General features: G+C 42.5%; 1 protein-coding gene across 2 annotated transcripts in view; it reads right to left on the reverse strand.

Annotated features, from left to right (window-relative positions):
• Positions 1-15,720, reverse strand: part of SCN5A (sodium voltage-gated channel alpha subunit 5) — a 166,901-nt gene that overhangs the window by 18,241 nt on the left and 132,940 nt on the right. For both annotated transcript variants that reach the window (XM_056485320.1, XM_056485319.1), the window contains exons 20-21: positions 15,534-15,707; positions 1,004-1,126 (exon numbers count right to left, since the gene is read on the reverse strand). In XM_056485320.1, coding sequence (XP_056341295.1) covers positions 1,004-1,126; positions 15,534-15,707 — 297 coding nt within the window. The remainder of the gene's footprint in view (positions 1-1,003; positions 1,127-15,533; positions 15,708-15,720) is intronic.

Raw genomic sequence — 15,720 nt, forward strand, 5'->3', positions numbered from 1 at the left:
TGACTCATCTCAGTTGTCAGGCTCTCCTGCCTTCAGTCTCTTGCTGTGAGAGCTTTGCAGTGAGAATAATTCATGGCTGGGAGATCAGTGCATGAAATACACATTTAGTCACTGATGATTGGGACCAAAATTTTGTCTGCAGGAAAGCTTTACCCTGAATATACATCACTGTGAAATATGTAGCATTTTCCTTGGCTTAGCAGAGAGATTTGGGATCATCAATATGGTTTGTCACAGAATTTTGTCACAGATTTGCTATACTTTGCTATGCAATCTGCAAGGTTAGCAGCAACCTCAGCTCACACAGAACACAGCTGTCACCACCTGCAAGTCATGCATGGTGTGAGGAATTAAATAAAGTGCTTATCTAAACAATAATTGATTCTTGTTAGCAGGTAGGCTTAACAAATAAACAGGTATGCTGTGGGAATATAGTCAGGGTGGCAAAGGAATGCAGAAAAGAAAGAAATGGATGCATAAGATGGAGCAACAAGCAGAAGCTGCATGGTTTTAATGTTAATCTCAATATTCCTCATTAAAACTGCAATCTGTTCAAAGAGGGGAAAAAACCATTCATTCATTTGCTTTCCCAATCTTTAGCATTTCCAATTTTTGCTTTGATTATTAGTGAAAACTTCCTTAAGAACTTCCCAGTCACTCTCATTTTAAGAGGTGTCAAAGCAGGGAGCAAACCTTAGCTTGGTTGTTCCCCTGATACACCTTATAATTGAGAGATAATTGATAGCCAGATGCTTCCTCATCCAAAAAGCTTTTTTTTAAGGCATAGTGTGACAAGTCAGGCAGCAGGATTAGTTTATCACTAAATCCACCCAAGGATAAAGATGTGATGATACAACAGCAGCCAAGACCCGGGAAGGATTTCTTTGTTGCTTTGATAAAGAACAATCATTAATTTGCTTTGGCTGACCAGAGCAGGTGCCACAATCCCCTGTCACACTTGGATCCCCACAAAGCTGAGCTCTGCTGGATGCTTGTCCCTTACCCTCATCCCTTCAAAGCGTGACAGGGCTCTCAGTGGCCGCAGGGCACGGAGGGTCCTGAGGGATTTGATGGGTCCCATCTCGGAGTATCCCAGAGTGTTGGCAACCAGGCTGATCAGAGACACCTGGGGGAGACACAAAGGGGAAATTCAACCTGGTAGAACACTCCTGCCACGTCCCTTCTCTTCTGAATTTCTTCCCTGGAAAGAAACAGCTGGTTAGTGGAACAGTGGGGGAAAAAAAGTCTGAAATGGGAGTCACTGGATTTGGGAATGGGAAATGGGAGCACTGGATCCACACAGGAGGAAGGATGATCCTCCACAAATGGATGAGAAAGGTGGTCACCATCAACAGACCCACCACTCTGTGCTGTTTTCTGTGCACTCCCTGAGGTTTGTGTGTCTTCACTACCCAAAATACAAGTCAGGCAAGTGTTACAGTTTAGAGTTTTTTGGAAGAAAGCACATCTAACCTTTTCCAGCAGAGATAAAGGATTTTGGTATTTACATTTAATCACTGGTCTTCAACTAAGTGGTTAGAAACAAGTCTTCTACATTGCTGGCAGACATGACTACACCACAGACCTTAAAAGAATGATGTGCATGGCTCTTCCATCCTGCTCTTACTCAATTTTCTGGTTTCTGCACAGTCTCTAAAGGGGATGGAAATTTGACAGGTGCTCAGTGTTGAGGCTCACACCTGTCAAAGACTATTTCTTTGAAATGAACTTCCTGAATTTGGAAGCAGCATGGAGGTGTTCCCATGATCTTCATGTTCCCAGAGCTTTTGTAGTGCCCTAGTTGGTCAGAAATGTGGGTGGTATCAGGCACAGGACTGGATTCTGAATGAACTGAGTGGAGGTTATGAACACATAGAGCAATAAGGTTTTTGCATGCTTAAATCAGTGTTCACAGCCTGAAATCTTACTGAGCTGGGAGTGAAAACAAACAGCTCTCCAACACTGTAGGTATCATGCCAATTTGCATGCATTAAAAAAACCCAAAACAACAAAAAAAACTCTACCAGAATTAATCACCACGCACTATAAAACACTATTTTCTAGAAGGAAAATCCTGTGTATATTGCTTATCACAGTTCCTTTTCTTCCTTTTTAATCTGTTTTTTTTTTGTTGTTTTTTTTTTTTTTTTTTTTTTTTTTTTTCCTTACCATTGTCACAGCCCCAGTTATCACAGTATTGGATATCCCATGTTCACATATGGGAGGGAATGTGCAAAGCTCATCTCTGAGGAGTGGATGCTGTTGCCATTTTCAAGATAGCAGCTAAAAGCAGGGACTCCTCTACATTATAAAAAATAGGTGCTTAGTGTAAGGGAACTCCAGCACCCCCTTAAACACTGACAGCTCCAGAGGGAAACCTTGTTTTAATTTTAGGATGGGATGGTTTTTACTCTGAAGCCCACTGCTGGCTGACCAGCCCAGCACCACCCATGAGGTCTGGGATAAATCAGGGCAAGACCAGCCTGGTCCCTAAGCCCCAAGACTGTGTTCACTTTAGAGCAGCCTTTCTCCTGAATATGCATTTATTTACACATCAGCACTGTCTGCACAGCTAAGCATCTTTGTAAGAACTTGCCCAATTTGTTGAATTATTTACCTGCTGATGGCTTTATTGTGTCATGTGGTGACTAAGGGCAGGAGGTCTCAGAGAAACCAAGCCTGAGCTGGGTTTCTGCCAGGATTTCAGCCCCCACCCCTGCAGAGGGCTAAGTGGCACAGAGGCTGGCTGTCACCCTGAAACGTGTCACTCTTTAACCAGGGGTGACACAGACTCACCTCTGTACAGACCCAGCAGCTGGGGCAGAAGGGAGGGCTTAGTAAACACTTCTGCCTTTTAGTGCTGAGTGCCCTGTGAGAACACCACAGTGACAGCAGACTGGGCTCAGGGTCTGATGTCTTAGGCCCCTGTCTTGGGTTGCAATGCAGGATGTGACCAGAAATGTGAATTCTGTCCCCATCTGCTGCAGCCGGGTGGGGCAGTGACCCTGATCTCCTGGCACATATTATCTGCTAATGGGCCATCTTTAAAGTCATCTTAAAAGTCTAAAAAATAACTGGCATTAAGGAGAAATCATGATAGGAGTAACACTGTGGCACATATTTCTGTTTTTGGTGGGAAGTTTAGTGCAGAAAACAGCCTTAACCTCACCAAGCCTTGGAGGTTCCCATCCAGAAAGGCTGAAGGTATGAGAAAAACAGCTCAGTGATTGTGAGCTCAGAGACAGAAACCAAGATCACATACCAAGGGAAGCTCACTAATTTGTAAAACTGATCTGTAAAATGAATGTAGATATTTAAATGAAAGTTAATCAAACACAGATTACCCAACACCCTTCTTTGCTAGCTTCACTCACGATGACTGAAATTCAGATTTTATCAAGGTCTTCAAACTGCTTTGGTTGGAGAATCTGCACAATCCCTCCCTCATCCTGGATTTGTATCCCATAACTGCCCTTTCTCCAAGGCAGAAGGGTTTTAGTTCAAATCCTCCAAGACCAGACTTTGCATCTGAGTTCCCATTTTCTTTTTAGTGCCACAAATGTCACCCTGAAACACATCACAGGTGGTGCTGCCCTCCTAACACAGATTTACACAGCATTAGATATCTCTGCAGAGGATTAGGTCATGAAGCTGTGTGATATTTGCAATGATTTACAAAGCTGGAGTCAGAACAGAGTTTGAGACAACTTGTTTAAATGCTTGGATGTTGGTTTTGAAGGTATCCCTGTCAAATTTTATTTATGGAAGAATTACCAACGCAGGGACTTGGCCATTTGGACTTGATTAAAAGTGACCCGGAAGGTTATTTTTAGGAAAAAAATCAAGCAGTTTTCAAAATTGGTGCTGACTGCCCCACATAATCACAACAAAAGGTGAAGTCAGCTATTTCTGTTATTTTTTTTTCTGTTGCAAGGCTATGCAGCCCAGAGCTGCTCTAAAGTTCTGCTTTGTGCTACGCTCAGAATCTAAAATGTGCTGGCACCCAGAAAACACCTCTAGGGTCAATGTAACCTCCAGAATAAGTCATACACACATTTCTAATCCTTTCAGTACCTGTTTGCAAACAGTTTTGTAGTTTTTTTCATAAAAACCTCCCCCTGAAGCAGCACTGTAACGTGGTGGAGAGCAAGTGAATCCGAGGAGTCACTACTGCTTGGAATAATTTCCAGAACTTGCTAAATCTTACTAGGAAACTTTCACATTTCCATTTAACTTAATCAGGGAATAATTTCCCCAGGTTAGGTCCAGACTTATCCCCTTGACTTGCTGCTCATTTGGTGACCCTGAAGTCTCCAGAACAATGCTGTCACTGGAATTTCCTGCCTAGCCTGAAGTCCAGCAATGAGGGTCCCTAAGGGGAGAGAGGTCCTCACAGATCAGTGTGTGCAATCCTGCCTCTGCAGACTTCAGCCTGTGACACACAGGTCTCACTAATCTCATGGGCTGGGATGTCAATCATGTGGCAGCTCTTCCCTTCTGCATTCCCTGGGTCATCTCAGCACAGCCTCAGTGCTGTCAGACACTTCCCAAAATTTTTTCCAGCCCAAAAGAGCAGAAATTCTGAAAGAGTCAGCATTTACTGCCCAGCTCAATGGCAGAGTTTCCCAACAAATCTCAGGCTCCTGGCAAAGCCCTGTAGGTCCTACCTAAACAATTCATCTCCTTGCTATCATTGGCAGGCAGAGAGTGTGGAGCTCTCTCTGATCCTGGCACTCAGGGAAGATTTTTGCCCCTGTTCCTGACTTTCTTTGCCCAGAGATAGTCTTATCTGTGCATCTATAAGAACATTAGGTCAATAAATATAGACCTGTATTTCTATATTCCCATATATTTCTATATTCCCCCTATTTCTATATTCCCACATTATTTCTACATTGCCACATATTTCTATATTCCCACATACATCCACACACAAATTTATCTATACAGATTTTGCAATCATTTGCATGTCAGATGCCTGGAGCTGGGCAAAGGGAGAGATAAATGAACCCCACAGATTTTACAGTTGTCATTTTCAGTCTCATGATCAAGGGAAAAAAGAGAGTTTTTAATTCTGGTTCACTGGGCACTAGAAACACCAGCCATGGGGGTTAATAAACCTGTAGCTGGTGTTTGGAAAGCCAATCTCCTGGTATCTATGTGCTTTGGGTCTGGAGTGTCCCTCTGTACAACATCCATATGTGTTTCCAGAACAAAATCAAGAAGAATCAATGAATTTAGAGTGCTAGAACACAGGGAAGGATCTCTGATGAAAGGTTAGCCTCACCGATAGCTGTATAAATTAAATACATACATAATATAACTCTAATGAGAGTAATTTCTGAATGCCTTGATAATTTTGAAAATCCACCTCAAAGTCTTGTCCAGGAAACAGAACATTTTTTCAGTAATTTCCAATTTCATAATTTCACTGTTTTGCAGAATTTGTGTCATTCTTAATGTAAAAAACATGAATTGTGTATGTGTCCAGGTGGCACCTGGATAGTGCTAAATTCCCTGTGTGCTCACACTGGTCTCAGTCATTCACCAGTTACAGACCGTGCATTGTCTGACTATTTAAATTATTCACCATGAACACATAGAGATAAAATACTACAATAATTTTATGTGTCTTCATTATCTGACACTGACCTAAGCAATCAGTCTTGTAAACCAATGTAAACTCAGTAAAGTCACCAGAAGAGAATTTTAAGGTGGCAGAAAAACAATTACAAAGTAGGGACTGTGATAATGCAGCACACGGAGGGAAAAAGGCCTTTAATTAGAAAATCATAGAGGGATTTTTTTTTTTTTCTTCCCAAAGACTGATTGCATTTACAACAGCAGTGGGTTCCTCTTTACATGAACACATTTTAATATTATATTAGCAGCCTCCACAGACTCCCAGTCCATGGGGGGGTCACAGGGAGTCGAGGGCACAGAGTTTGGGAGCAGTGTTTCACCCAGGGCTGGTGGAGCAGGGAGAAAACTGGAATAAACTGAGCTGGAATAAAGGCTGCTCCTCTCTTTTTAAAATTTTAATTTTTTAAATGTTTTTCATTCCTAAAAGCACATGATTTCAGATAACCTGGGAGCATCCCCTGGACCAGGCTGGGAGCAACACCATTCCAAGGCAGGCACTACCCAGCACAAATTGCTTGTTTTAATTAACCCCTGACCACCACTGAGGTGAATTAACAGCAGAGCCCTGAAAACAAGGAATTCTGCCTGAGCAACAGCAAAAATCATCCTTGGATAATCATATAAATCCTAAAACCAGCCAGAATCTCCACTAAATGCCTGCTGCTGCACACATCTGAGAGCAATGCCTTGTGAGTCTGTCTCAGGGATAAGGGGAGACTTCCTCCCTGGAATGGCCAACAGCATATGCTTTATGCAGCCAGGGATTTCATCAAATTAACCTGCTTGTTCAAATTAAAGGGGAGGGAACAGCAGGCAGAAAAAAAAAAAAAAAAAAAAAAAAAGGAAAGACATCTGAATGGAAGCACAGCAGCTGAGCTGAAAGCTCTGGCCACTTATTTAAATAAGCAGTTCCAGCTAATGCAGGCTCCTGGTGCTTTCAAATAGCTTTTTGTGTGCCCCAGAAACAGCTGTCTTGCCCTCTCTAATTGTGCCTTAAAAAAAATAAAAATAGAGGAAATAGTGCTTGGATTGCTGTGGGTGCCTCTTTTCAATCCAGCCTGGCTTCTCCTGTCTTTGCTGCCAAAGATAGGATCACTCAAAGATCTCCTCACTGCCCAGTTTCTTCAAGAGCCAAGTCTGAAGTTACAAGTTTCTCCCCTTGATTTGAAAAGGTACAAAATTCAATCTTTACCCCAGATGCAAGCTGGAAAACCACAGGGAAAAGGAACTTTGCAAACAAACTAAAATACATGGATCTTCTTTGGTTGTTTAAAATATGGTTGGGAAAAGGGAGCTTTTAATGAGGTTGGTATCCCTTTCAGCATCCACCCTTTCTGAGCAGACTTTTATTGTCATTTTATTTTTTAAAATATCCCTTTGTCCTTTCATTCTGACACTGCATTTTCTGCCATACAGATGCCAAACTGTATGATTGCACCTGCCAATCCAGAAATTGCACATTATGAAAGAAAGGCACAAAGTTAAAGGATAGTCTGAAAAATAGGACACTAGAGAGACACTAAGGTGACCTAAATTCCCATCTCTGCTCCCTGTTTCCTTGAATCACAGCTCTCATGTTCAGGTAAAGACTGCAAACTCCTTAAGGCTGCTCTGCGGTTGGTCCATGGCCTGGAGGTGAAAACGTGTCTGGAAATGAGCTATCAAAGGGCTTCCCCCTCTGCAGCAGTTCATTACTGCTCCTGGAGTGCTCTCAGGAATTATAACATGATGGGCTACACGAGTGCCTAGATTAATTATAAACAAAAATTACCTCCTGGAAAGCCCAGTGCTACTTCCTATTACTCAGGTTTAAAAACTCGTTTACTTCATCCACTTCTTTTTTTTTTCTTTCTGTTTCTCCAGGACTTTTCCACCTTCTTTTAAATTTTTTTTCTCCAGCTACTACTCAGACTAAGGCTACAAAATTCTGTTAATATTCCTTGTTCTCAGCTTGTCTCCAGGTCCTCCTGTCCAAGCTTTTCAAGGCAACATTTCCTTTTGAGGGGGCAGCCTTGTTGCAAACAGCATGTGTCACTCTTGTTGGGCTAAATGCTTTTAAATAAATCATTCCTGCATCCTAATTGCTTCCTGGCGGTTTCCAGAAGAACCTCTTTATGTCTTGCTGTTCTCTTAATCTGTCACCTCCCCTACACCTGCTCAGGCTTTTCTAACAGCTCCAGTCAATTCCCAGGGCAGATGGCTGAGAACCAAGAATTAAACCTCAGCTCATTTCCCAGGGCTGTGAGCTCTCACCCAGCCAGGCAGCAAACTGACTTATTGATCTGCAGTTTTCTCCCCCTCACCATTTACAAATGGATTTTCAGCTTGTCTCAATTCACCTTTTTGCAGAAAACAGGCACCTTTGCCCCACCTTGACATCCTGTTTGTTAGCACTGAGAGGTGATCACAGAATCAGCTGGGATCACAGATCTGCTGAGTTGGAAGGGATGCACAAAGATCATGGAATCCAACTGCTGGCCCTGCACAGAACACCCCAAAAGTCACACCTTGAGAGCATTGTCCAACCTCTGCTAGGCTTGGTGCTGTGACTACTTCCCTAGGCAGCCTGCTGGGGATTCCTGTGAATTTTGGGGATCACATGATGTAACTCCATCAGACAAAGCTTGGCCAAGTCCCAAGGGCTCCCTCTGCAGTGGCTGTGCAGGTGCAGATGCCTTGAAAAGTCTGGTTTCTATTATGGTTTAGAGCAAAACAATTTCTGCATCATCAATTTTATTCTGCTTCTCATCCAGATGAGCCTGGACTTTGGGCAGGTGGAGAGGAAAGACATTCTCCCTTAAAAATATCTCCAAAGCATCCCATGTTTCATCCCAGGGAATCTTCCTGATGCTGAATGCTGTAGTCAGGAGTGGACTTGTTTATTATTTATTATGTGAGGACATAATGCCAGGGTGATTAGTGACAGAGCATTTCCCTGGGGCTCAGCCCCATGGACTCTGCAGCATTTCTATCCCAGCTGGTGGGAGTTGAGGTGCTGAGGTAAAGCCAAGTTTCCTTCTGGATGGGATTAGGCTCAACCCTACTTAGACATGACATAATGAAAACAGCAACAAAAGCAAAAAAAAAAAAAAAAAAAAAAAAAAAAAAAAAAAAAAAAGCCTACAAAAGCCCCAAACCAAATCAAACAAGCAAGAAAACAAAACAAAACAAAAAACAAAGGAGAAAAATTTGCTTGTGTTGCCCCCTCAAGGTGCTGCTCTGGATTTGCTTGTTTCCCTAAAGTATTTGTTTAATCAGATGTTCCAAATCAATATGAAAAAAATATCAAATTTTTGTGTTAAATGTGAGAGTTTTAGCTTGAAAATCGGCTCAGTTTAGTTGGGTTCTTGAACCTGGTTGACCCTGAATTGTATTGAATATGTCCATATTGTATTAAATATGCCAGAATGGAGAGGCACTCTGAAGACCTGCAGGATCCCCGACTTTTGCCAGGAAGGGTAATGGCACAGGTAGGAGTACATACTAAAAGTAGGAATGTTAAACTTCATTTGCCTTAGCACAAACATCCCAAAATCAGCCATACCAGGGTCTGCACAAGGTCTGTGCACCACCAAGGCACAGCTTCCAAGTTTCATCCCAATTCCTCTCATCTCCCCCTCACTAATAAAGAATCCCCATCCCTCTGCAGGCTGCTTCTATCCCTGCATTTCTTCCTTTCCCCTCCTCCTCATGAGGAGTCTCCTGAGCTGCTCCTGACCATCCTGGATAGTGGGAAGATATTTTTTTTTGGCTGAAAGTTGGGGTTTCAAAGGTGCTGCTCATCAGGGAGAGGAGCTGTGGGACAATCCCCATCCTCCTCTGTCCCTGGAGAGTTTGTGGGACTCTGGACTGTTAAATGCAGTCTCAGCTCTTCCATGCAAGGAGAACATCCCTGTGCATGGAATTTGGATTCACTCCTAGTAATGGTAAGGGCCAAGCAAGCTGCATGCAAGAACTCCAGGATTTTATTAATTATTCTCATTTAAAGCATAGTCTTCTAAAAAAGGGCACTGAGAAGTGCTCCATTTTTAAATGACTTCGAGAAATAAAAATGTTTGATAAATCTAGCTCAGCGAAATCTGAGTGGAGATGGGTTTTTTTTACAGCACTTTTGAAAGTTGAAAATCTGCTTCAGCAATTGAAATTCATCAGCATTTGCAGTAATTATTTATCTCCCAACCACTTTGCAAGGTGCAGGCAGATGGTGAACCAGGCTCACTGTGGACTTCTCACCTCCATTTCCCACCCCTTTTCCTGCAGCTGCAGCATGTTTGGTCCTGCTGAGCCTTGTCTGAAACTCAGCCTGTGCTTCCTCTTGGCAGAGCCTGGCTTCTCCCCTTTTAGCATCCATGTGGTAGTGGACATGAGGTGCAAACCAAGATAAGACCAGACATTTGGATGTTTTTGCATGTGCTATGTTGAGATAAGGTGTGGGGTGGCAGAAGGGAGATTTACAGCCTCGGCTGACCTGCTAACACACATTAAAACCACTTATCTTCATCTACATTTTTTTCTTTTCACTTATCCTGAATTAGCCAATATGTATTAAAAGAGCAATTTTCTCTTCTTTCTTTTTTTTTTTTTACTTCACAACCAGGCTCCCTGGCTTCTGGAAGGGGATTTTCACTCCTATTGCTTATCTGGGAGAATGTGCACTGAGACAACTTCAAAAATCCCACATGTGCATTTGCTTTGAGGAACTGAGAAAAAGATAAAAGTCAAAAACTGAACTCTGAAGTTACAATACCCTGTTGTACCCATGGACTTCTGACAACTCACAGAGAACACTAATAAGTTCTCTCTTAAGATGCTGCTCCAAGTGACAAGACATATTATCTTTAATTTGCCTTGGCTGTGTTTTTGTCATTCTGCTCCTGTGTGCTTTTCTGAGCAGAAACAAGACAAAATTCACATGCACACAGGGTAATGTCCCAAGAATACAAATTGGATTTCAGTGCTGTTTGGGAACAACTCATTACAGCAGATTGTGTAATTACTGGTACAGCAAACAGAAATCACCTTGTTAATCAACAGGGAATACAGATGGAAAAAAACAATTAAAGTAATCATAAGCCATCAATATTTACTTCACACAGCAAGTTTTTAATTGTCACTTAAAGACAATCCGACACAAGGGCATAATTTAATTCAATTCAATTTTAACTAGGGAGACAAAGACTGTTTCAAAATGTTCATCTCAGATTCAAGGATTATTAGCTGCTTCTTTACTTGTCTGACAGTGAAGTATTTGAAGCAGAAATCTTAGAGCAAGTGCTTTCCAGGAACTATCTTGGAAAATGCAATTCCTTTATTTTTGTATAAGTGCTCAGGGAAAGTGATGATGCATTTAATGCCTGAACATCCACGAGTAGATCTCATACAAGCACACAGGAAATCTGGCAGCAAACAGGAAATTTGGAAAGCTGCTCAGTGGGGAATACAGACCTCTAGTTACCAACTCAGCAGCTCCAGACAAACACCAGGAACATGCTGTGTTAGAACCACTCACAAAAGTTACTGAGGAGAGTGAAAAATACATATAATTTCATTTTTATAAAAGCATCTACAGTATCCTGCCTAGTGGATTTGTTGAATAACTTTTGAGATGTCTGGCCTTCAAATCCATTGCTGAGATGTGCTTGAGCTATTTTGCAGACAGTTCTACTACCCAAAACTCTTGTGAGCCCCTGCCTCCATGGCAGGGGAGATGGAAAAGGGAAGGAAAGAACAATCTTCATTCCTGGTGAAACTAGTGGGGCATCAGGGCATAAACTGAGAATTAGAAACGTTTTCCCCTCCCTGCTGCATGACAGACATTGCTGGAGATGGCTGGAGGGGAAGGAGGTGCCAGCATCCCTAACAAAGCAATTGTTTAAGAAAATAGCTTTCTCCAAGTGTGAAGACTTGAAAGACAGGATAATCTTGGAAGGAATTGGTGGAGAAACCCTCATCTCCCCTTATCCTTGAAATCAGAACATGACAATCAGGCTGGGCTTTTGTAAGCCTGGTTGGGACTAATGTTTTGTCAATTAAATTGAACACAAAAGCTGCAATGGAGATGATGGATTTGTGATAACGGACTTTTGTGGAGTGATGACATTAGTCCTGGTTTAAGAGGATTTCTCAGTGAATGCCATAGGCAAGGAAACTTGGCTGTGACTTTTTTCCTGAGCGTTCTGTTCTTACCAATGAGTTGGGAGTTCACTTTCCCATGAGCTTTCTGGTGACAGCTTGTCTGGGGCTCCAGCCTCTCACCTCTGCCTCCAGTGCCTGAGCAGTGAGTGAAGCAGCTGCTGACTGCAACACCTCCAGCCTCTGAATGATGCTAAGCCCAGGCTGATGTCTTTCCCAAACTGACCATGCAATGGAATAATCCACCTGCTGTCAGCAGAGACTGGGACATAGCTCAGAATTAATTGGCTGAAGCTCAGGCTAGATAAGCTCCAGATAATATTTATAGGTCAGAGGAAACAATTGAAAGGAACATCAAGCATGACACCAACATGCACAGCTGGGGGAGTTTCTGCTCCTTGTTTCCAAGCCCAGCTCTGTCTGCTTCTGCAGGACAGCCCTGGTGGAGAGCAGCTCCCACAAATATTCACTTTGGGTGCCCCCATCCCTGGCCAAGCTCGGACTCCTCATTTAATCTGCTTTGTCCAAAGAGGTTTTGATTGCATGGATGCTCAGAAAATATCTGTTCTTTGTGGAAATGCTTGCCTGTGCATCCTAGGAAAGAGGATTGTGTAAATGCCACTCCTGATGGTGACAGTGATGCCTGTCTGCACAGTCTCTGCCTTTCCCTCATGTGAAAAGAGCTGTGGCTTGAGTGCCCACCACTGCAGTTCATGAGCACAGAGAGCTGGTATTTGCAGTCTAGGAGGGCATTACTTTCAGCAGTACAGTTCTTTTCTACAGGGAACCTTGTATAGATGTACATTGATGTTGTTTGTTCAGCATGCCCAGCTTCCAGCAGACATCTAAGGCATCTTTCCAGGTGCCCTGAGCTGAAATGAGCCTGCATTTTGTGGTTTGATTAACCCTTTCTCTTTCCTCCCAAAGAAATCTGTAACAGAGCTGTTGAAAGGACATTATTGCATTGCAATGTATGTGAAAGCACTCTCTGCTACTCTAGCACACTTTGAGAGGCTGAGAAGCCCATTACCAGAGATCATCCTTTAGGGATTCTACATCCAGCAAAAATAGCTCAGTTTGTGGATTATTCTGGGTTTTGATGTTTAGGCATTGCAAAACAGAATTTTCTTTAGTAACCCACAACTGTCACATGGAGTCTCTGCTGTTCCACTGGCCCAAATCAGTGTCAAAGGTCTTTCATAAGGAAGGATATATTAAAAAAAAATAAAAAAATTCACCAGCAATATGCTTATATACCCTCTGGGTTCAAAACCCATTTAGAAATAGTGAATACTTGCAAATTTTGAACTGGTTTTATGAATTATTCAAAACAGAAAATAGATTCAAAGTTGCATTTGTACAATGAGAAAACACAGATGAGAGATGGTTTCACATGTCCAATCAAAAATCGACCACGGCAGCTTGAATTTTGAATACTGATACCAAACCACTAATGAATAATTTGCAGATCAGGAATTTTTAAGTGAATAATTTTAAACAAATAAATTTGAGAAAATCAGACAAGTGGTTCATCTGCTTCTTTTGGAGCAGCTAATTCACCCATTCACTCCCTTCTGCAGCTCAGTTGCAGTGATTTGGTTCTCAAAGGCCCAGAAAGAAAATGTAAATTGAAATAAAAAGTGTGCTGGAAAAATTATAGGATATTACTCTTCCAATTCAGAGTGACAGGGTTAGCAATAGGGTAGGAGAAAAGCATCTGTTAAACCTGCTAAAAATATAGTACCAGGTTCTCAAAATCTGCTCTGGGAAAATATTTTTGAGAAAAGAATAGTGCAGGGGGAAAAGATTTATTCATTGAGAGCCCTAAATACCAAGTGATGGCCTAGAGACAATCAACAACCAAAACAACTCAAGGGTGGAGCAGCTTTTTGGTGGGACTGGGAGCTTGCAAAATTAACATTTAAATGTGGGTGGAACATTTAAATATGGGTTGAGAAAATAAAACATTCTGGGTCAGTAAGAAGGCTCTGGGATTGATTTTCTGGGGACAAGGGGAGTCCCAGGGCTGGTGTCCCCCCTGTTTTATTCCAAAGGTGCTCAGATGTGTGACAGGGGAAGGTGAAGCCCCTTTCCCAAGCCATCTTCTCCAATCTGTCATTATAAACTGCACCATTAAAAGGCAAACATGCAGCTAATTTACATTTGGGCTTTGTGTTCTCATGTGGTTCTTGTTCCAAGAGGGGTTTTCACACAGAGGACAGAATTTAGCTTAGTTTTTGGTTTACTTTCTTTGGGCTTAATGAGGATGTTATTTCACAAGTGTGGTACTAATTTCAAACTGCAAGAGTTCCAAACTGCCTCAGTGGATTGATCCTGCACACTGTTGCTCCCATCAGGAAGATCTCTACTTATGGTTGTGACAATATTCATCCCTCATCCAGCCCTTCTGGTCTTCAGAAACTCACTGGAACAGTAACTCCAACAACAAATTCCTGGAAGCCCATCCAGTACTTAGGTGAGTCCTACTAGTCCCATTTTGGAGATGGAGAAACCAGAAAAGAAAAGCTATGTCACCTAAATCACACAACAGTTTTCAGAGCTGGGCTATAACTTAGGGACTGGCAGATTCCAATTTTGTGGTTAAATAATTAAACCAGGCCTTCCTCTTCTGCTGGGGCTAATCTGAGAAAAATGAGTGGCTTCCCTTTAAAAGGTTTCTAAGCATATATGCAAAGAAGAATTTATGACCTACAATTTATGTAAAGAATTTCCTTTTCATAAATCAATTTATTAAAGCTCTGGAGAAGTTTCCAAAGGCTCTGATCCAGCAGTGCACTTAAACATGTCCATAACTTGGAACAAGCAAATTGTCCCATTGAAGTGCTCTCCTGGGCTGGGGCCAAAGAATTTGCAGTTCTTCCCTTGAGTCAAGGTTCAGATGTAAAATGGGGAAAAATAATTTCTATGAAGTTTAATAAATTACATAATCATGGCAAAGCTCTGCCAGCCTCCCACATTAATACCTCAAGCTAATAAGAAATGGCCTCAGGGAGGTAATTGCCTCCTTATTGATACACTGAGATGAAATGTTAGACTTCATCTGGAGGACCTGGTGTTGCTGACTTTTCCCAAATTTGGCAGATCCCACATCAATTCAAAGTGAATCTTTGGAGGAGCCAAATCTGGTACTAGCAACACTCCTGGGGCAGGAGCTTCCTTTTGTTCAGACCCTTAAGGATTATGCTTGCATTAGGAGAGTAAGTGTGGTGGTTATTTAAAGGATTTGGAGTGTTTTGCAATGTTTTGTAGTAGTGAAGACACTTTGCCAAGAGGACTTTTCACACCTTCTTCTGGACTCCTGCACTGGTAAAAACAGTACTGAACATCCTGTTACACACTGCTGGCAGCCCTGCCAGGGAGCCCTGCCAAGGACAGCTCCTCTGATCTGCTGAAACTCGTGTGCCCAGGTCCTGTGCAGGGCAGGCTGAGGTAACTGCACCTTGTGCTAGCTGGGAGTGTGGAACCAGATGTTAAATGCTGAAAGAAAGGGAGAATTCCTGGGGATGGGAGGGGGATGAGCATGGTGACACTTCCACCCACCACTGAAGGCGTTCCTGTTTGCTTTGAGGATGCACATTGCACATCCAAACCTCCTCTGAGCTCTGCCTGGGGTTGATGCTCAGGAGCAGAGTGACAGCTGCCATTTCCCAGATTCAGAGCTGCCAAACTTAACTGCCCTTTCCCACCCCCTGCAAAGTCCAACACGAGAAGGGCTGCAGTTCCAAAATCGTACTCACATCTACAATGAGGAAGTCCAGCCAGCACCAGGCATTGGTGAAATACTTCTTGAAGCCATAAGCCACCCACTTCAGGAGCATCTCCAAGACAAAGATGTAAGTGAATACTTTGTCAGCATATTCCAGCATGGTTTTTATATTTTTTCTATCTTCAAGGTAAATATCTTCAAAGGCCTGGAAGAACAAA

The sequence above is a fragment of the Oenanthe melanoleuca genome, chromosome 2 (assembly GCF_029582105.1).
Source record: "Oenanthe melanoleuca isolate GR-GAL-2019-014 chromosome 2, OMel1.0, whole genome shotgun sequence".
In the NCBI taxonomy this organism is placed as follows: Eukaryota; Metazoa; Chordata; class Aves; order Passeriformes; family Muscicapidae; genus Oenanthe; species Oenanthe melanoleuca.